This window comes from Achroia grisella, unplaced genomic scaffold (genome assembly GCF_030625045.1).
Source record: "Achroia grisella isolate CSIRO2021 unplaced genomic scaffold, CSIRO_AGI_Agris_v1 utg540, whole genome shotgun sequence".
Taxonomy (NCBI): Eukaryota; Metazoa; Arthropoda; class Insecta; order Lepidoptera; family Pyralidae; genus Achroia; species Achroia grisella.
The window spans coordinates 51951-73612 of NW_026712925.1; the positions used below are offsets into that span (position 1 = coordinate 51951).

The 21662-nt window shown below is 34.3% G+C and overlaps 3 protein-coding genes across 4 annotated transcripts; 1 reads left to right on the forward strand and 2 right to left on the reverse strand.

Moving 5' to 3' along the window:
- Positions 1 to 424: 424 nt before the first annotated feature.
- Positions 425 to 5120, reverse strand: LOC131847713 (protein Fer3-like). Its single transcript, XM_059197348.1, has 4 exons — positions 4957 to 5120; positions 3560 to 3653; positions 2273 to 2439; positions 425 to 923 (listed from the first exon to the last, which is right to left on the reverse strand). The coding sequence occupies exons 1-4, from the start codon at positions 4999 to 5001 to the stop codon at positions 744 to 746; spliced, it is 486 nt and encodes a 161-aa protein (XP_059053331.1). The 5' UTR covers positions 5002 to 5120; the 3' UTR covers positions 425 to 743.
- Positions 5121 to 9665: 4545 nt separating this feature from the next.
- LOC131847640 (dynein axonemal assembly factor 10) lies at positions 9666 to 13830 on the reverse strand. 2 transcript variants are annotated; one of them, XM_059197256.1, is made up of 7 exons: positions 13613 to 13830; positions 13216 to 13511; positions 12778 to 12905; positions 12108 to 12325; positions 11533 to 11655; positions 10498 to 10610; positions 9666 to 9898 (listed from the first exon to the last, which is right to left on the reverse strand). In XM_059197256.1, exons 2-7 carry the CDS (start codon positions 13497 to 13499, stop codon positions 9691 to 9693), a joined length of 1074 nt encoding a protein of 357 aa, XP_059053239.1. In that variant the 5' UTR covers positions 13500 to 13511; positions 13613 to 13830; the 3' UTR covers positions 9666 to 9690. The 2 variants fall into 2 exon arrangements, with proteins under 2 accessions (XP_059053239.1, XP_059053240.1); XM_059197257.1 differs by lacking the exon at positions 13613 to 13830 and having other exon boundaries at positions 13216 to 13588.
- Positions 13831 to 14246: 416 nt separating this feature from the next.
- LOC131847663 (CXXC-type zinc finger protein 1-like) lies at positions 14247 to 20867 on the forward strand. The gene is made up of 10 exons (XM_059197284.1): positions 14247 to 14432; positions 14509 to 14630; positions 15499 to 15662; positions 16291 to 16417; positions 16730 to 16837; positions 17626 to 17809; positions 18331 to 18528; positions 19129 to 19335; positions 19913 to 20160; positions 20640 to 20867. The coding sequence occupies exons 1-10, from the start codon at positions 14406 to 14408 to the stop codon at positions 20743 to 20745; spliced, it is 1491 nt and encodes a 496-aa protein (XP_059053267.1). The 5' UTR covers positions 14247 to 14405; the 3' UTR covers positions 20746 to 20867.
- Positions 20868 to 21662: the final 795 nt, after the last annotated feature.

A 21662-nucleotide genomic window follows, 5' to 3' on the forward strand; every position in this document is an offset into this window, starting at 1 on the left:
TTAGTGACCAGCAAATAAACTGTACATTTATCACTATCTCAATATGGATAAAAATATCTTAAATATCAGCTTGTTATGTGACTAACTGTAAGTAATAATGTTGATATACAACATCATCTACGGTGCAATATTATTTGTGGTCTTATTTAATCTGTTAGACTGTATTGTAATCAAGAAACATTATAAACGACTGCATTTTAGCAAGATTTAATGTCTTGAACATCATACAATTCGATAAAGTTGGAGTGACCTTCTTCCAATCTCATCACAATATAAATGGTATCGATCATTGAAATTGTCATCAAATTGTCTGTGACCCAAGTACTACTTTCAATGTGGCGTTTTGGACCATGGTCCTAAATACAGTTGTATTTGGAATAAGATTTTGTTAAAAATACAAATACAGCTAGGCATTACATTACAATATTATCAAAATATTAAATCTAATATGTTAATCTAAAGTGCAAAATTTTTCGATGGATAGAAACCTGAACAATGCAAAAATAGGAGCATACTCGAATATAATATCTGGCGATATGATTATATATTATGTCCCTAACTACAATACACATATATGTCTAATCTTTGGCAAAATGTGTAGTTTAGCAGTTAATAAATACAAATAGAGCACTTAATTTCAGCAAAAGGTAAATATGACGGCCTTAATCTGTGAAAAATTATATACAGTAAGTTCTAGTCACTTATTTCCTTTACATTTAAGAAACTTTTCCATTGATGTTGATTCAAGCACACCAAGGCACTTCAGCATCGAACACGTGCCGCGGCGGATGCAACGCGTGGTGTGGATTGTGATGCGGTTGTGGTGATCCGTGGAGAAGCTCACACATGAAGCTGATGTAAGTGATCGCCAGCCGAAGCGTCTCGATACGAGACAGTCGTTTCTCGTACGCAAATGTAGGCACCTGAAGAGCGATACCAAAGGATACCAATATAAATAAACTATATTTTAATATTAATGTAACAAGATGTCACGGGTTCGCAATGCTTATTCTTTTTAACCGTTTTTTACAACATGTATATGAAAAAAAAATACGGTACATACAGCAAAATAACATTTTTACAATTTTTGTAAGTCTATCTGTTTGTTCCGGTTAATCTCTGAAATGGCTGGACCGATTTTGACGGGACTTTTATTGACAGGTAGCTGATGTAATAAGGAGCAGCTTAGGCTACTTTTATTTTAGAAAAATAAAGCTAAATTCCACGCGGACGAAGTCGCTGGTACAGCTAGTTTGAAATAACTCTGTTGATAAATAAAAATCGGTTCTGTAGTTTTTAAATTATCGAGTACATACAGACAAACGCGGCGGAAGACTGGTTTATAATATGTATAGATTTAATATGCACAATAATATCCTTATAAAAGTGAATATTATTATAGAAACACTAACGTAAAATTATTTTGCATAACATCTTTCACTTTCGGAACCCTTTAATCGAATTCCAATTTAGAAGCAAAATGCTATACATTTTGCTTGTACATGACTGAAAAGACTGCGCCGGGTATAAGTAATTAAAAATATAATAAGAATACCCAGAAATCTTATTTAACTAACGATATAACTAATTTATTGTTAATAGAATTCATTAGATTTCATTATCACGACTGCGAAGTATGAATATTTTATAGAACAATTTAGGTCACACCGTGAGTACAATCTTTTTATTTTATTTTTTTAAGAAAATAATGTTTTATATAAGAAGAAATTATTTAAATAAATTTATTTAAACACATTTACATTGTAATGGCATATTGTTTGTTTTAGATTCGAAAGACACTATTGGTCATATAATCCTCTTTAGAAAACAAAAGGAAAAATTTAAGAAAAATATAAAATGAAATATGTTATTGTAGTTCCTACAACAATATTTATTTTATACTAGCTATACACGCGACTTCGTCCGAGTGGAATTTAACTTTATATTTCTAAAATAAAATTAGCCTAAGTTACTCCTTATTACATCAGCTACCTACCAATAAAAGTCCCGTCAAAAACGGTCCAGCCATTTCTGAGATTAGCCGGAACAAACAGACAGACAGACAAAAATCGTAAAAAATGTTATTATGGTGTATATACCGTATTTATATTCATATGCACGTAGTAAAAAACGGTTATTTCAATATTACAACAGACACTTCAATTTTATTTATATGTATAGATTATTTTGAAGAAACGGCTGTTTGTATAGTTTTAGCAGAATGATATTGTATATACCATACAATAATAGTAAAAAATATTTTTACAAATACCTTTCGGCGTAACTTATCAAATGCCTCGTTCAAATTGAACATGCGTCTTCTCTCCCGAATATTGGCGGCGCGGCGTTGAGCGACGGAGGCAACACGACGCCGCGGCTTCTTTCCGACGGGCGTCGCTCGGGAGCCGGCCCGACCGCCACAACCAGCCGCCGACCATACTATATGTCGATTCAAATCATACAAATATGAGCACAGTAAATATAAAGTAATTATTTTTACTAAAGGTTAATCCGATCGATCCCCCGTCCAATTCAAACGGGGATCGAAATTACGACGGCCTGAGCCGAGGTTCGAACCCCTAGTGGTGCCCCCAGACCGTCGTATCCGTCGGGCAGGAGTTGGCCTTCAGCCGCTCCATAAGTCCTTCCGCGGGTTTGGAGTGCCATCTGCACTCGAAACGTCCGGTGAATTTATTATCCAAAAAAAAAAAAAACTAAAGGTTAAATGGTTAATGCAGAAAGTATTTATTATCTTTGTTTTTAATTAGTTGCTACCCTGTCTGCACTTTATACTAATTATTATTTTCCTATTTCACCCATATCAAATTATATTTTTAAACAAAAGATAGCCTATGTCCGTCCTTGTTATACAATGTATCTTCACGTCAAAATTGAATAAAACCTGTTCAGCAGTTTAGTCATGAAAATGTAACAGACTAACAGAAATATTTTCATCGATACAAATAAATTTTGAAGTCTATTTGTAAATGCATAAGGAAACATATACACATCTTACATCAAAGAATTAATTTTAAAAAATATCTGTCTACTCATTTGTTGCTAATCTCTGAAATGGCTGGACCGAATTTGACGGGAGTTTCACTCGCAGTTTACTAATGTTATAAGGAAGTTACTCCTCCTCCTTATTAGGCTACTATTGTTTTAGAAAAATTATTTATTTTAACAAAAAAAATAAACGGACAAAGTCGCGGTTAATAGTTACTTTAATATTAGTTCTATATTTTTGTTGATGGATGATAAAGGAATGATGCACCCGCCTGCGCTATCGGCTTACGCGGGGTACCAGTGGAGGGTGATAAGATGTCAGGTGGACAGGTCAGGTCAGTCAGCCTATCGTGGCAAATTCATCAGGAAATTAATATATATATGATATGTATAATGTATATATTATATATATAATGGTTTCCAACCGTCATGTTAATTTCCTTGAGGTTTCCAGAGGGGACCGCATGGAAGTCGACCTCACATTACATTGCTAGATTTCCTTTTATTCGAAGTTTAAAACAAATTTCAATAGTATCTCTATATAATATTTTACCTAGGTCGGCGGGCGGAAACGCCAGGATGTCGGGATAGGGCACCGGCGCTGGTGGCGCGTCCCACAGCGGCCCGTATGGAGACACCTCGCTGCCCTGCACCACACATTATCTTCTTTATTATGTTAATAGAATTATATCTATTTCAAATAATTAATTCGTAGAAAGTCGTAACGTACTCTGTCTCACACATTACAGGATGCCGCTATACACCTTCTTTATAATTTTGAGTCGGCAACGCGGACTGAACATCCCTGGTGTATCAGATGTCTACAGCAGTATGCTTGTTTTCCACTATCGTTATATATATAACATCGTTTTGGTTGGAGAAAATTACAGTGTACAGATTACAGCGACATAATAGCTTGAGCCTACGAAGCAGTATGGCTTGAAAGGTACTACGGGCGTCACATGATGAAGTGATGTCATAATGGTTTCAGTGATCTAGCGGTTTGGCATACCGCCATAAATCCGATGGTTGCGGGATCGATTATTCGCACAGTGCAAATATATGTATTAAAAAGTACGATTGTCTGTATTTATTTCGGTGTATTCTAATATGTATGTACCTATTTACAAAAAAACGTATTTAAGTATGTCTATTACTTGTTTACCCATAACACTAGCTTTGCTTAAAGCTAAGCACTATATGTAGATATATACAGGTACTATTGTACTTGGTAAATAATGGTATGTGAATCGTAAAAGTATTCATTATTCCAGAGAATTTTATACTTTTACCAGGTACTAACTGTTTTTTGGTCTATATTTTAATGGTATAAATAATTATATACTTCCATTTATTACAATCAATTGGAATTTTAATTATTATATTGGAAATTTGGTTAGATATGATGGAAAACACTAGTCTTTTCAAATTGATACTACTAATTTCATAATTTACATGAAGCCCAATATAATATCTACATTTTTGTAACTATTTACGACAGCACGCATGAAACCATTGTGGTATACTGAATTAGTAACATTGTACAGGAATATGCCCCAGGAGCCTTCTCGTTCAAGATCAACAAAATTTAGAAAAAAACAGGATGTTGTCAACTGGCATGGAAGACACTGAAATACATATATATATAGGTATATGATGTAGATAGTACTGAAGAGTGAAGGGTATTTAATGTATCAAATGAGTATGAATTTTTAGAGGATTTTAAGAGACTTTAAGAGAGCGCTGTAAATATTGAATTAAAAATTGCTGTAAAAATTGAGATATTTAAAAATATTTGACTGACACGACAGCGCCATAACAAAAAACGTAACAAAAAGGAATATATAAAAAAAAATTTAAATAGAATATAAAAATGTGTCAAGGAACTACACAGGCAAGCTGCAAGTAGGCAGAAGTAAATACGAGTAGATAATACATAAAACAACGTACTGCTGAACTGCTCCAGACGTGCGGCGTCTCGCTACCGTATGACATTAGAGGGAAATGAATCTTGATATTTTACAACACACCACAAAATGAAACTGTCTACACTATACGCTGATCACTAGCGAACAGAAATTGACGAAATATTTTCAACAAGACTGGAAGACCGACCGAAATCTTCCACTTATGAAATGAAACTACATTAAATGCTACCAGCATATTATACCAAAACGTAGTCAGGAAATTTTTATTAATTTCTTAAATCAAACAAAAATTTAGCTTCTTGTTACGAACGTAAGGTCTAGAATGTCATGATACAGTGAAAAGCCACCCTTAACCATAACAACGCCAGATTTTCCAATTGTGATTGGCCAGTGTAAGGGTGAAATAGGATACTTGATTGTAATTGGATGCAGCAGTTGCAAAGGGCGGAGCTACATTATTTCTGAATTCTAGCCGAGATATTGACATAAATATATTTCATCCAAACTCTTCAGTATCTACCGTAAATATTTTTGTTTACTTGATTCATGTACCACTGCTGGGCTAAGCCCTTACTTTGGGTATAGTAATTAAATGTATAAATTATATAAAAAAATATTGAAAATAATTCACATATTTATAGAAGAATTATATTTCCCTATCTAACACAGAGTTATTCATAATTGTAGATACGTATTCAAACCTTCACAATGTTAAAGGCATGTTATTTATTCTCTCTCAATAGAAATTTGGATACATATACCTATATAAATTTGGAGTAATTGAATAAAATCTAGAACGCAATAAGCAAGGTTGTTAGGCAATGTAGAGTTGAAACTAAAATCATTTAGCTTTATCACGATAAGCTTACGAAAACATACTTAGAATAAAAATAGTTATTAAATGTATTTATAATCTGTCTTACCGACGGAATATTATATAGAAATGTTGTAGGAATATGTTGTACTTAGTGTAGTGTTACCTTCGGAGCCTTATATTCACATTGCGAACTAGGCAAGCAATAACAAATCAGGTACTCTATAGATATCAACTAAGAAATTAAGATACTCAAGCTGATTCAGGTAAAAAAGTGGTTTCAAGATAAGATCATTCCATTTTATAAACCGTTTAAGCCGCTAAACTATTTATTATGAAACTACAGTAAACTAGCTGCTACTTGCGACTCCGTCTATTTTTATAGCACAATAACTGCAGTGATACCTACTCTATTTTTTTACATCAAATTTAGTATGATCTTTTAAGCCATGGAAACGGTAACAAACTGATAGGCACACACTTTCACATTGATACTATTAGTATGGATAGTTTGCATTTATACTCTAAACATATAAATCATTCCACAAAGATGCACCTGCATTGCACAATGCGTAATTCCATACGAATTAATCTGTTATTGATCACATTATCGCGTCAAAACCGAGGCGTGACCAGAGACAGATGGCGGATTCGTTTCACTCTGCAACTCGCATATTATCCCCGGCACAAAACCCAACAATGGCACACTTGTCATATTGACGCAAAATTAGGGCTGATGGGGTAAATCCGATCACGTTTATTGAAAATGTAGATCAACAAGGGTAGTGTAGAAATAAGATGTCTAAAAAGAGCTAGCAGTCAAAACTTAAGAGGTGAGTTCATCGTCATTACTACTGACTCGGTCGGTCGGCTGCCCCTTCAGCTGGCAAACTTTGAGAGATATGTTCCTTATATAAGCCGAGCATACCTTGGGGCTTGCCGCTATGTTTAAAAATCGCGCATGGGACAATAAAATTAGGAAGTCCTAGATAGACCTGCAATCACCAGGTAGATTCAGAATCAGGAGTATATGTAATGTAACTACACAAAAGTACATAAATTGCAATGCACAACTGGGTTTTCCCTTTTTTTGGACTACTCTAATACCATATGCCGCCGCTGACCTTTACAGCTTCACCGAACGGTATGGGGCCAGTGCAGATGGTACTCCAAACCCGCAATAGGACTTACGGATCGGCCAAGTCGCGCCTGACGAATACAAAAGAGATAGAGATTCTCCCTGTGGGATAGAGAGGTAGTAGCAGTCAGGTAATAGATAAAGGACATGGTTCAAAAAAAATAAAGGAATAATAAAAATGGATGATTTTATTTGGTAATTTCAACTCTTAGTTTTAATTATATTTATCATTTGTTATTGTTATATGATATAGAAATATAAATAAAGTTTTTAATGATTAATATCAGGAATAAATTATAATATATTAAGAGTCCACATACTAATATTTAAATATGCACAATGAATTACTATCATGTTGCGTTTTACAGACACAAGAGTCTCTGCAAAAAAAGACTACAATTTAGAATCAAAAATCAACTTGACTTCTGAAAGGGTGTTTAGCTGTGTCAAATTATGAGATTTAGCAAAACATGTCAACTGAATTACACGCATCAATTACAGAAGGGATGCGTTATTAAATCGGGGGAGAAACGCTCGCCGCCGCACGTGGTACAACTTTGGGGGAATGACAAAATATGTTTTGATATGATAACTAATTCAGTATAGACGATACATTATTGTTTTCTAATTGGTTAGGGTTCTACTTTTAACTTTAAAACGGACCATTTTAGAAAATAGTTTGTTACTATTTATCGGTCGGGGTGGAAGGATATTGGTAGTAGGTAATGTGGACAAATAATACCAACCAATCGTTAGGAATTAACCATGATGGTTCAAATATATTCTCGTAGAGATAAAACTGGCATAATATATTGCTAGCAATGTATTATTACCATGCATGTCCACATTACTAGCCATCCCCTTCTCCCAAAAATGTTTAGAGTCTGCTACACACTACTATCAGCGCTGTATTTTGTTTTCAAAGAACTCAAAAACCTGCAATTAATTGCATCCGTAGGTATACGATGCCAAGGCAGATCGTTAGATAGTACGTCCATAAGTACTAGGTAGGTATATATCTATCAAATAATACGTATTAATAATTAATTTATTACATCATTTAGTAAAGATACTGCTTATTAAAATGTACCTAATATTATATCATATCATATCATAAAATCTGTTTGTGATTAGACAATTAGCTATGGAATGTCTGTTATTAATAATATTACGTAATTAGAATTAAAACCAACACATGTAGGTACCTACTTGGTAATTGACCGCTAGATTCTTATGAGAATATTTGAGTTTATTTAACAATTGATTCAAAAGAGGCGCTGAGGAGACGTAATGACCTAAAAGAAGCACAGCAGTAAATTTGAAGTTTACATACACAAAGGAGTTAGTTCATCAGATAACAATTTTTTTTAATTTACTGCTACGATATTCCTTGTTAAATCTGTCACCATTTTATTTTAGGAAATTGATTGATTTCCTTCAGTCAACAGTCCAGTGGCGAACTTAGGCTAAATCGATCCCTAGAAAACATTGTAATTCCGGGCAGGACATTATCAATCAATGATTCGACATAAGCTGGATACGTTTCAGCAATAATTATGAATATGACGTCTTTGTTAAATAAAAACAAAGTAAATACCTAATTTATGGGCACGTGCCTAGCTTGCCTAGGCCTTAGTCCGCTCATGCATCAGTCCTACTAGTATGTACTAAGGAACCATTACGAGATAGCTGTCATTATAAAACGCATTGGTACATATGTGTAGCTACAGGCTAGGCCCCGTAAGCATACAATGCTTAAAGTATTATAATTTCTTTCAATGATTATCTGCACGAGCGTTAAATCGTATCTAATACGTTAATATGACTTTAATTAAACGGAACCGTAGAAAATCGAAGCAGTTTGGGCACCCTTCGGTTGGAGCGAGGGCGCATAGAGTTTGGGTAACAAAGGGATCGTATCATGCAGAATTATTTTTGTCTTTTTAACAATCGGCATTCAAAAGTGAATGATGTATTTATTTACACTCATGTATTATCTAATCTCTAATAGAATAAATCTCCAAATAATTATTGTTCTACAAAATATTTCAATGCGTCTTAATATCGTTTAAATATTCTAAGAAAATTGTACGTACGTATGTGTGTATCTAATACCTACTATACAATACAATCTATACATATAAATAAAATTGCAGTGTCTGTTTGTAATATTGAAATAACCGTTTTTTAGTACATGCATATGAATATAAATACGGTACATACTCCAAAGCACCACTTTTTCAAATTTTTGTCTGTCTGTCTGTTTATTCCGCCTAATCTCTGAAATGGCTAGACCGATTTTAAAGGGGCTTTTTTTGACGGGGAACTGATGTAATAAGGAGTAACCTAAGCTACTTTTATTTTAGAAAAATAAAATTAAATTCCACGTGCACGTTGTCGCGGTGCACCCGCTACTATAATATAAAAATATTAGTAGGGAATAGATGGTATAGGTACTTTCATTTGCACTTAGTTTATGGAATGTTCTATGAGCTTTTATAATAAGGGTGTAATAAGGCTTCTTAAGGCTACAGTTACGGTTTACCATCAGATGGGACATATGCTTGTTTACAACCACCGTGGTACATTGCCTTCATGTATATCTGGTAACCCGCCAGTATTTTCTGTTTGCGCAGGCGTAAAAATTATTTCAGTTTCATCCAATTAAATATGTACCTATACGGGATCGAAACAAACAATATTTAAAAATATGCTAATATTATTGAACATCAACAAAACTTAAAATAAAAATACATTGGTGTAATAATCATTATATATATTAAAATCATTATAACTTAAATTGACTAGTGCAAATTCAACTTGGTGGTGACGAGGACTCTGATACACTGGTCGTAAGCGGTGGCGACCGCAAGGCCTGTGTGATCGCGGTTCCAGTCCAGCGCGTTGATTGGCTGCGAACTGATCACCATCCTCTGGAGACGCTGCAGCTTACCTGGTACTCCGCACGCAACGCCCTTATCATCCGTTCGCACTCTTTGCTCTGGGTATTGACTGAGAAAAAACGGTTTGAGTTCAAAAATTAGAATAATAATAATGACCCCAAGACAATTGAGCTTGTGTTATAGGCACTAGACAATTGATATAATACATAGTTTTTTTTTTAAATACATACATAATAAATTTATTGAATATTTATCAATTTAACATAGATAACACCATGGGCGTAGCCTCAATGGGGCAGGATGAGGCACTTGCCCCACCCTGGCTCTGACCTGTAAGGTAACCTAACCAAATCTAAAAAGATAAATTATCGAAGTATCTACCCACTACGATACCTAATATACTGAAGAAAATTCATACTCAACAATCGACTCACAAAATAACATACATATCAGGATCCTATCATGAATAGATAGCATGAATAATTTTGTATGAAAAAAACAATCGGGGTATAGTATAGTATAGTTTGCTAGTTACATAATATTTTAGACTTCTGCCCCACCCTGAGCCCCTGGCTGGCTAAGACCATGGATAATACACTTACTCATAAACACAAATGTTTGCATTGTGCAAGGAATCGATCCCGTTACCATAGGAAGTAAAGCGATGTAATAAATCGCTAGAACATCGACGCTGCAAATAATACTTACTATTTCCAAAGCGTTACTTGTCCATTACCAGCGCAAGTTATGAATAAATCACGGTTCTGTGGCACGTGGCGAGCCACCCAAATTGTGCCGCTTTTCGTAGAATTATCTAGAACCTGAAATCAAAACTCTTTAATATATAAATACGAATGTGGCTCTATATGTCAATCTGTTTATTTTCAAGCTAGTTTGTTTTTAGGCGTTACCTGACGTTAATATATTTTAACGTCTCAAAGCATGCAGTTTAGTGCAACATTTGTTGCACTAAACTGACTTGTCACCAAGCCACTAAATATAAGTTCCTTAAGAATAAAAATGATATAACATTACAGAACAAGAGTTTTAGTCCCCTGTAATGACGCATTGATATCACGGGTATCACATGCTAACATGATGTCCATAGTGCTGTTCATGTATACAGGATTGACACATTCAAAAGCTCTAATATCAGGCTACTCGAACAAATACTCCAATAGACTATTGCTATTCAGTAAAAACAACACATGCATGATGACTAGGGCCCTCACAGGACGCAAGTTGAACAAGCATATGGCTTACCTAGGCCTATGCACGACAAAAATCTGCAGATTCTGCCAAACTAATGAGTAAATGCCACAGTGTAGTGGCGTTTACTCTTGGTCCTATGTGGTTATGGCCCACTCATGCATAAACGAAATATCTCCCTTGGAAAGTTTACACTCTTTCCCGAGGAGATAAAAACCATCCAGAATATCCTTCAATTCTTGTCCCTGACGGGTCTAGGTAGCGAACTTTGAAAAAGGGCGAGCACAATACATCTATGTAGGTCGCAGTGCTACAGGTTCAAGTATCTGACTGAATAGCCGAAACAACCCAATAAAAAAAAATTAAAAAATATAGAAGACGGTTACCGACGACGGTTATTTACCATCAGATGGGCCGTCAGCTTGCTTGTCATTCTCATTGTATAAAATTGTATTTCTTGCACCATTGCTCCGCACCACAAAGATACTACATGTACGTTGTCCGAATCCCTAAATACATGTTCTGTCAGCGTACCTGAGCAAATCCTTTCACAGGGTTTTGTGTTCTGACATCGAACACGTGGAACTTGCCCTCTAAAGTAGTTGCTACTATCTTGTTCATTGGAATGTCTTTACGATCAAATTCAGCGGAACATACCTGTAAATGGTCAAAAACATTTTCAGCTTAATACTCCATTTATCATTTATTTTTTAAGACTTTATTTTGTTCTCCCGGAGGAATTGTCGTAGATAAATGGGAATTCACCTATGAGAATTTCTAGGGACCTTTTTTCAACAGATAAATTTAAGTTTCGACTATTGTACATGTATTTTATTTAGTGTAGACAAACACAGCGTAACAAGAAACTACCTCGGTACAATCGCTCTATTTCCACATAAAAATATGGTGATGTATGAGGTTCAGTGTCAAATTGTGAGAATACACAAAATTTTTGCCTTTATCAAACGAAGCAAAAAGCCAACCTTAGATGTTTAGCAATCCTGGATAATAGACATTATTTGTACTAACTTCATCACACAAAAAAAATATAATAGAACCGAGAATTTTATTAAAATAGGTTGAAATATCCATTTACATAAATTTCTTACCCCATTCTTCAAGTTGCACTCCCATCTAAGTGACATTGTTCTGAGGTCAAACATTTTCAAATCGCCATTGTCATAACCGGCGACAACGATTCTCTCCGCATCATTAAAGGAGTTACCAAATGCAACCGTCCAGCAATCACGTTTAGTTTCACCTTTCATAGGCTGCATGTTCGCAACTGGTTTTCCTCTCTGACGTGGGTCCCATACCTTCACAGTACCTAAGAATTGAAAGGTAATCATAACTCTAATTTCAATTGGAGTAGTCATAAGTGTTGAACCAATTATAGTTTATTGAGCTATTTAATAATAACTTTTGGGGAGAGGGAGTGATGTCCAAGTAACTCATCTTATTTGGAGAAGTCCATTGGAGTAACTAGCTGAACTGAAAAACTATGATGTGCATAAGTGGTTGAAAGTATCTTATAAGATTTTTCTGATTCATAGTTATGGCACCTTTCTGTCTCATTCACCTCACAATAAAAAATTTCCAATGAAACTTACTTGTAAAAAACCTTACTTGTAAAAACAATATAGTGTGATCTGAATTTTATTACTGATCACCAATTGTCATTTTACTTAAATAGGCCTATATACATATTAACTGCTTAAAGAAATGCTTTATCATAAATTATTCATAGAACAATAGATTTTATTGTTTTAGGATTATTACCATCACGACTTCCGGTAACGATTTCTGGTGCTCCACAGTTCATTGTATTCCCACCCATACCATCTATTGAGTTAATTATATCTGTATGCTCTTTGGTGATATAAACTTGACAACTCTTCTCTAAATCCCTGCAAAAAAAGAAATACTGGAACATTATAGAGCAGTATGATTTTGTTAATGCACACCAACTTTTATATAGTTCATCCATCAGTCATCTTTTCACATTCATATTAAATTAAATAATATCTAGAAGTCATAGTTTTTCTTCCTCAGCATGATATAAATATATGGTAAAGTATACTAAATTTATAAAAAAAAAATTTTTGCCCAGCAGTGCGCCAAATTGCAAAAAAAAATCTTTTTAATTGTATATTATATTGTATTGTACAATATTTATTTGTCATTTGTATTGTAGCAATAATATGCATTATTACAAACCATATTTCTAAAGTTCCTTTGAAGTCCCCTGTTGAAAGACGTCTTTCCACGTCGTTACTGGCCCCAAAAGTGGCACATTTGAATGAATTAGGTCTTTCTATTTCTTTTATTTTCTTAGCTTCACCAGCCGTAATCTCGAAAACTTCAATAGTTCCACTGCCCCTCGGTAGTGAACCAACAACAACAAATTTTGCAGAACATGGTATCCACTTGCAGTCAAATAGCGAATGATTTAAATTATTTTCAATATGAGTAATTATTTGCGGAGTGTCTACATCTTCCATTGTAATCTTAAACTAAATTAAAGCGGTAAGATTGAGAATTAAACAATTATTTTTAAAATATTTTTAGTAATTAAATTAAATTGTTTATATATTAAGATATGTAATAGACCTACATGAATAAATTACACAATTTTATAAATATCTATAACCTAAATTCACCATTAGACAGCTCGAATAATAAACAGAAACAACTGTTGCTATGGTAACAGAAACGTCATCATATCATGCCCTTTGTTATATTTATGATTTTGTGAAAGAACTAAAAATTTCAGAATAGTCGTCATAATTTGCATTTGGTATCTAGTTTATGTTTATCTCTGTTAGTAAAAAAATTTGCTTGACAAAACAAGTAAATATGACAAACCAACATTGCATGTCAGAATTAGTGAATAGCATTAATAATTATTTATTATATAATTTAGTAACATAATTTTCATTAAATTAACACACAAAAAAAATATGTAAAAACTAATTTAAAAATTTAGTTTTTACATATTTTTTTTCATTTTCTGGCTTGACATTTTTTACGTATGTTAAAAATTGAAAATAGGTTACTTATCATTTTCAAGATAAATTACTAATAATATATTAATTTTATTTTTGTTATTAATATTATAAACATTATACTTGCTACTTTAGTACTAAGCTGAGTTCATCATTGATTTCTTATGCTGTCCAACGTCAGTGTTGCCGTCACCCGTCACCAGAAACTACTCTGTGTTTTTCGTTCTCTGTTTCTGTGTATGATCTGTGATTTTTCACATTTTCAATCATTTTGTTTTTCTCTTATTATTCTTCACATACCGACTAATTTCTATTTGTAAATATGAAATAAAACACATTCGTGCATAATTCCTATTTATCAACACTGCTATTGAACAAACAATTTTAATCGATTTATTTAAAATGGGTGACAAAAAATATAAGCAAAGTGTAAGTATACTTATTTGAGTTCAAATTTATTTTCCTTAGCACTGCAATACGTGATTATTTGACTATTCATTTGCAGAAAGCTGATATAGCTAAACAATTTGACCTGCCAGAGAGGCAATCAAAGATTACCACGCTACTGAACCAGGCAGGCCAAGCTTACTGCATATGCAGATCATCAGACAGTTCACGGTTTATGATGTAAGTACTTGTTTATTATAAATTTCTACTCAAACATATAGACCAGCCGATCTGATCAACAAACTAATTAGCCATCCAATTAATCCATCAATGACAATATCCAATGACATTGGTTTGCACTGTTTCTCCCCTTTTTATTCTTTTCATTTATACATTAGCAACATAATAATTTCATATTTCGTGGTTAATGAGTAGTTTCATTAACCACGAAATATGAAATTATAGGCATTGTTTATAATAATAATAGTTATTATATATTTGCTGTTACATGGACCAAATTTGGATTGTACAAAATGTATGAATGTATATGACATGCTGCACACTATAAGGATCACATATTCAAACATTGAAAATGAGATCGTAATAAATTTAATGTTATGTTATGTTGTTACATTTCTTTTAATTAAAATATTTTATTAGTAGAAGTCACAATATTCTACCAATGTCAAACAAAATATTATTCTACAAATATATGAACTCAAAGTTTATATGTCAAATAATCCCTAACACATGTAACTTTATCCTGTAACTGTACAAATGTAAAATATTTACAATCAACCATTGATGTAACTTTGCTTTGACCTGTATTATATTATTTAAAAAATGTAATTTCAGGAATTTTGTTATATATTTATTTATCTACTAACTATCAATTTATTCAATTCACTCTTGATTGTAAAACTACATAAATGGCTTGTTTAAAAAGTTTTCTTTTGATTGTGAATGTTTATACCATTTATGTAATATATGAATGTCACAGAACAGTCCCATGTGTTATGTATTGTACTCACACCTTACACAATCAAACAAAACTATAAAAGAAATATGGTAATTTTTTCCAAAATAATATGTGTATGTATTCCTACAGAGCTTGTGATGCTTGCGAGGAATGGTACCATGGTGACTGCATCAACATATCAGAGAGGGAGGCAAAATACATAAAGACCTACTTCTGTGAACGATGCAGAGAAGAGGACCCCAGTCTCAAGACAAGATTTAGACCACAGAAAAGAGAAAATGAAGCAGATTCAAGTAAAAGCATAAGACTTGTTAAAATCATGAAATCACTAAGAATATAAGCAATTTATATTATGTACTGTGCCTGCGGTTTCATCTGCATGAAATTTATAGCCTATGTGTTATTCTGAGCTTCTAGCTATATTACTGTAAAGATTCATCAAAATCTGTAAACAATAAGCATATCATTATGGACTTTTTTAGTGATCTTTTTAATACATCCAATTCCATAGTACATTAATTTAATATCATGTGCTTTTTAAGCAAATAAATGTTTGTTATAAGTTCATATTACAAATCTTTGAATTTCTTACCTTTTATGTTTGTGTATATATATAATATACTTGCATAAATATGAAGCTTCCTCTTGATTCAGTCTATCTGTTGCAAAAAACCACATTACAATCTGTTCCATAATTTAATAGATCTAAATGTACACACAGTGAGAATGACTATGTTTTATACTATGTAAAGAAGATAACAAGTATAACAATGAAAAATAATCTATTTCTTTCTACATATATAAGACTATACATATGCCGTATCTATCCAAGATTTGCTGAACCAAAAAAACATTAGGAGCTAAAGTCAATGGCTTTCATATTAGAGTGGACTTAAGTTAGGTAACATCAATTTTTATCAGGCCGAGATGACAGGAAAAAGAAACGCAAGGAGAAGGACCACTCTGAAAACAAATCGTCGAAAAGAACCAGCACCAAGGATGGATGTGGAGAGTGTGAAGGCTGCCGACAAACACACGACTGTGGACAGTAAGTAACAAATAAAAACATTCACTGGGATAAAAACATTTAATATTATTTTTTTTAATCAAAATAGACAATATGCATTGAAATTGCTATCTTATCTGTAACGTTTTTAAAGTAGATTTTTGTGAGTACTGTCTTTTCTGATGCATAGGATGCATTCAATTATATATAAAATTAAATTTATTTAATATAATTATAAAATTAACATACAGTTGCTTTGGACTTGATTAGGTGAATGCGGAATCACAATATTATTATTTTACTCCTATTAATTTATACTGTCGATGTAATTAACAATATTTTAATTGTCTGTAGCTGTGACGCTTGCGAAGACATGTACAAATATGGCGGCAGTAATAAGTTGAGACTGAAGTGCAAACAGCGTACATGTGCCAAGACCAAGAAAGCTTCTAGACAATCCAGGTAAATAAAAAAAACTGTAAATGTGACAATAGTTAGTTGGATTATAAACCTTCATAACACTTGCTGAAGGTATTAATCAAATGGAACAAATTGTACTTGATTTAATATGATGCATATTAAACATGGTTCTTATAAAACAGTATGTACCCTGGACAGAAATATTAACACACAAACAACTAACAGAAATATATTACTGCCTATGCTTTCATCACTTAGTGCAAATATGAATACATGTTTTACAGATAATAACTGATAGAAATACTTAAATAGTGTTTTTTATGTAAATAAATACATAATAATAATAATCTCAGGATAATTCACACAGCGTCATCTAGACTAGACCCAAGTTACCCAAGTTAGACCAAGCTATTTATAGCTATAGCTTGTGTTATGGGTACTAGATAACTGATAAAATATATAGATTTTTTTTCCTAAATACATACATATTATACTTAGAAAACACCCAGACCGATACAAACAATCATACTCATTTATACAAATGTTTGTGCCGTGCAAGGAATCAAACTTGCGACGATCGGAAGTAAGGCGGTGTGCTAAATCGTTAGACCACCGAGACCATCAAATATCACATAGAAAACTTCCAAATAATCATACTCATGAACAATCATCCAAATAATTGAACCCGCAAGCAACGAAGGTAAGACAATGAGCTAAAACTGCTAGACTACTGAGGCTAAATGAGTACTAAACATATCTCTCTTCCTGTTCATATTATAATATGATCATCAGTTTGTACGCCTTTAAAATATCAAATTTACCCTTAACAGCACAAGAATGAAGAAGAAACACCACGAGCGCGAAACATACGAGCCGGAGGAGTCGATATCGCACCTGCAGACGTCGGAGGCGCGGCAGTGCTACGGGCCACAGTGCACCCGCGCTGCCAACTACGGCTCCAAGTATTGCTCCACGCAGTGCGGCATGAGGCTCGCTACTGCCAGGATATATCAGGTTTCCTATTTATATCAGTTCTTTATTCTCTATATTTCTTCCTATGATCAAGGGTTGTATTCTGCGCAAGATGCAATTATTTGTATTCATTCATGAATACAAATATTTGTATTGTTGTGGGTAGTAAACACCCACTCCACATGTATATGATGTATGTTTTTAAAAAATGTATCTATATATACTTATACGCTTTAAGAGATATGTTGAAGCGTATGTTTGTACATTTAGATCTATTAAATTATGGAACAGATTGTAATGTGGTTTTTTGTAGTATGTGGTGTAGTATTCTACTAGTTGCAAGATATTTTTGCAAATCATAAATAGCAAATTTAAATTACGAATTACAGTTTTCAATACAATCAGCAATCGGTAGAATGACATTTCAACTACATATTTAGTTTTCAATATTATGTCGAACGGTCGTAAACGTAGAGAGCCTACAGATTCCATATTTCGTGATCGACGAAAGAGCTACTGTCAGTAAACTAGGCGCAAATATAGTTATTCTAATCCGTCGTCAGGTACTGCCTCAACGTATCCAAGAGTGGTCGCTGTCGAGTTGCGAGGCGGAGCAGAAGAACCGCAAGGCGCTGGAGGTGGTGCGGTCGGGCATGGCGCGGGGGCAGGCCGCGCTGCGCGCCCTCGACCGCCGCCACCGCGACCTCGACGCGCTCGTCGCCCGCGCGCGCGGCGCCACCATCGCGCACGCAGACGACAAGGTGCCGCCCACCACCGCCCGCCACCCACACTCTCATCTACCACCGCCCACACTATCAGCCGGGGGGGAAAGGCCTATTGCTAGCAATATATTACGTTAGGTTGACCTCCACGCGATTTCCCCTGGAAACCAAATTGATAAATTCTTAGTGAATTTGTCACGATGGGCTAACTGACCTGACCTCATGTTCATCTTATCATCCTCCAGTGGTGCCCCGCCAGCGTAAACCGTTAGCGCAGGCGGTTGCACCATTCCATTATCATACATAAGAAAACACTATCACCTGCCACCGCCCACTCTATTACGTTATCAATTCCGTTATTTTTGTGTATTGTAATGTTCTTATAAATGTTGAATAGATTTTTTCAAATCAATCTCTGTAGCTTACTATTTTCTTGGTCTCTTAATTTATTGATTAAATCTATCTTTTTTGTGGAAATGAATATGTATTTTATCGTTAGCACTTCTTGAGTCTTAAACACAAAATAGAAACGAAAATTTGACTATAAAAAGAAATTGAAAATGTACCAGCATCAATAATTTTATTCAGGAGTAATTAGGTTTATTAGATCACCCTCTTAACTGATAGTTGTACAAACAGGAAGCCGACGATGAAACATCCATGTACTGCATAACGTGTGGACACGAGATCCACTCCCGTACAGCGGTGAAGCACATGGAGAAGTGTTTCATGAAGTATGAGGCACAGGCGTCGTTCGGCAGCCGACACAGGACCCGCATCGACGGCCAGAGCACCTTCTGTGACTATTACAACTCTGTTAATGGAACATACTGCAAGCGGCTTAGAGTAAGTTGCATTCTGTTTAATTTCATTTTAGAGCTATCACAAGTCGTGTTTATTTGGAGGTTTGTTTTATTCGACAACATTCTGATTGGTGCATTTCCAAACAGGACAGGGCGTAACAACCAATACACCAAACGAACGGGAACCGACTATTGTCTGAACGAACTGAATAATATGTGAGCGCGCTTAACGTGTTGATAGGGTTATTGAGACACAAAAACCCAGACCACATTTCATTCATTCATGTTGGTCCTTAGTACAATTAAAGCTTCTTTTAAACCGCTATTAATGTTTGTTGCCAATCATAAAATTTGAAGCTATTAGTTGTCTATAAGTATAGGAATCTTTCAGATATCTATAGTCTTCATCTTCGAAACTGGCGCTTCAAAAGATGTTTTGACATCATTAAAAGTCATTATTTCCCCTTCTGCTAACTCTTTTTTACCACACCACAGTGAATAGGCGACTTGTTGTAGGATATTATTATAACATTTCCTTGTCTTTACAGTATAAGTAATGTTAATTATACTTATTATTGTCTTCATTCCTTCTTGACTCAAATACATTACTATATTTTTAGGTAATGTGTCCAGAACACTTCAAAGATCCAAAAGTAAATGACACAGACGTTTGCGGGTGTCCCTTGGTCCGAAATGTTTTCGAGCCTACAGGGGAATTCTGTCGCGCCCCCAAGAAGTCGTGTTTGAAACATTATCAATGGGAGAAGTTGCGTCGCGCCGAGATTGACATGGAGCGCGTCAGACAGTGGCTACGTTTGGAAGAGCTTGTGGAACAGGAGAGAAGCATTCGGCTCGCTATGGCATCCAGGTATGTTCATGACTAGTGACTCATCCAAGATTCGCCGGGGTGTAATTAGTGTAGGTGTTACTAATTATGTGAAGCACAATAATAGTCTATTTCTTTGATAATGAGTTTTTTTTTTTACTAAAAATAGGCCTTGTTTGTACAAAGCCAATTTTTAGTAAAAAATAAACTTTTTGTCTTTCTGAGTATATCATCCGCCAAACTACTGGTTTTGTAAGATGTGTTCAGTTGAAGGGATATAGCAGTGAATAGTGTAGGATCCTGAGGTAGGACTTCTTAATGCATACATGACGGGTACAACGGATATCACGTGGTGACGGTAGCCACTTACCATTACGTAAGCCATCAGCTTGTTTGTCATTCCAATTACAGAAAATAAAATTCTATAGAAAATATAACTTCCATTTTTTTTAGTTTAGATATTACAATCTAATCTAATCTCTCAAATATTAATTTTGAGAATGTATGTTATCTGCAATCAGGGCGGGCGTACTGGGTCTCATGCTGCACTCCACATACAACCACGAGGTAATGGAGCGTATCACCACAAAAGTGAACGAGAACGGGAAACTGCAGGATGGCTCGTGATAGCGGCGCGAGCGGTCGACCTCTCGACCGCACAGCACTAGTTAACGATCAGAATTATATTCTCATAATGTACGAGTATGTATAATAAACTATGCAGATGGTATTATGTAGTTTGATATTAACCGATTTAAAGGTTATCTATCAGTATTAGACTAACCTACACCATTGTACTAATATATTGTGAGGTCTATTACAAGCTCTAAATTTTAGTTGTTGTATTGTATATCCCTATTTATTTTACATATCTTTTATGCAAACTAATAATATTTTAAAAATCTTATATATAAAATTCTGTCACAGTTTTCGTTCCCATACTCCTACGAAACGGCTTGACCGATTCTCATGAAATTTTGTGAGCGTATTGAGTAGGTCTGAGAATCGGCCAACATCTATTTTTCATCCCCCTAAATGTTAGGGGTAGTCCACCACTATTCTTTATTTTTTATTTTAAGTCAAAACAACGTTTGCCGGGACAGCTAGTTATATATAGTAATTTATATACTACCATAAACACTTACAGGCTTGACGTAATAATAAATATTTTTTTGACATAAAATGTCAAATACCGTTCATATGTTCCTTTTTAAATATAACTTCCTTCACACTATCTTTTACGTCAATGATTGAGATCGCAAGTGTTCAGTGTATCAATATTATCATATATCAAGTCATACAGTGCAGTTAATTTTTGTTTTTATCTATGTGATGATGAAGATGTTGAATGTGAGCATGTAGCTCACATTCAACATTTTCAAAACATGACAATTCACAGATCAGTCACAGAAAAAATAAAACAGCATGAAAATTTTTAACTCAAAAGAGCGATTTTATTATCCTATCACTTATCATAAATTAAATTAAGGCTAGCGCATTCAGTTCTTATTACCACTAATAAATGTTAGAACAGGTTGAACGAT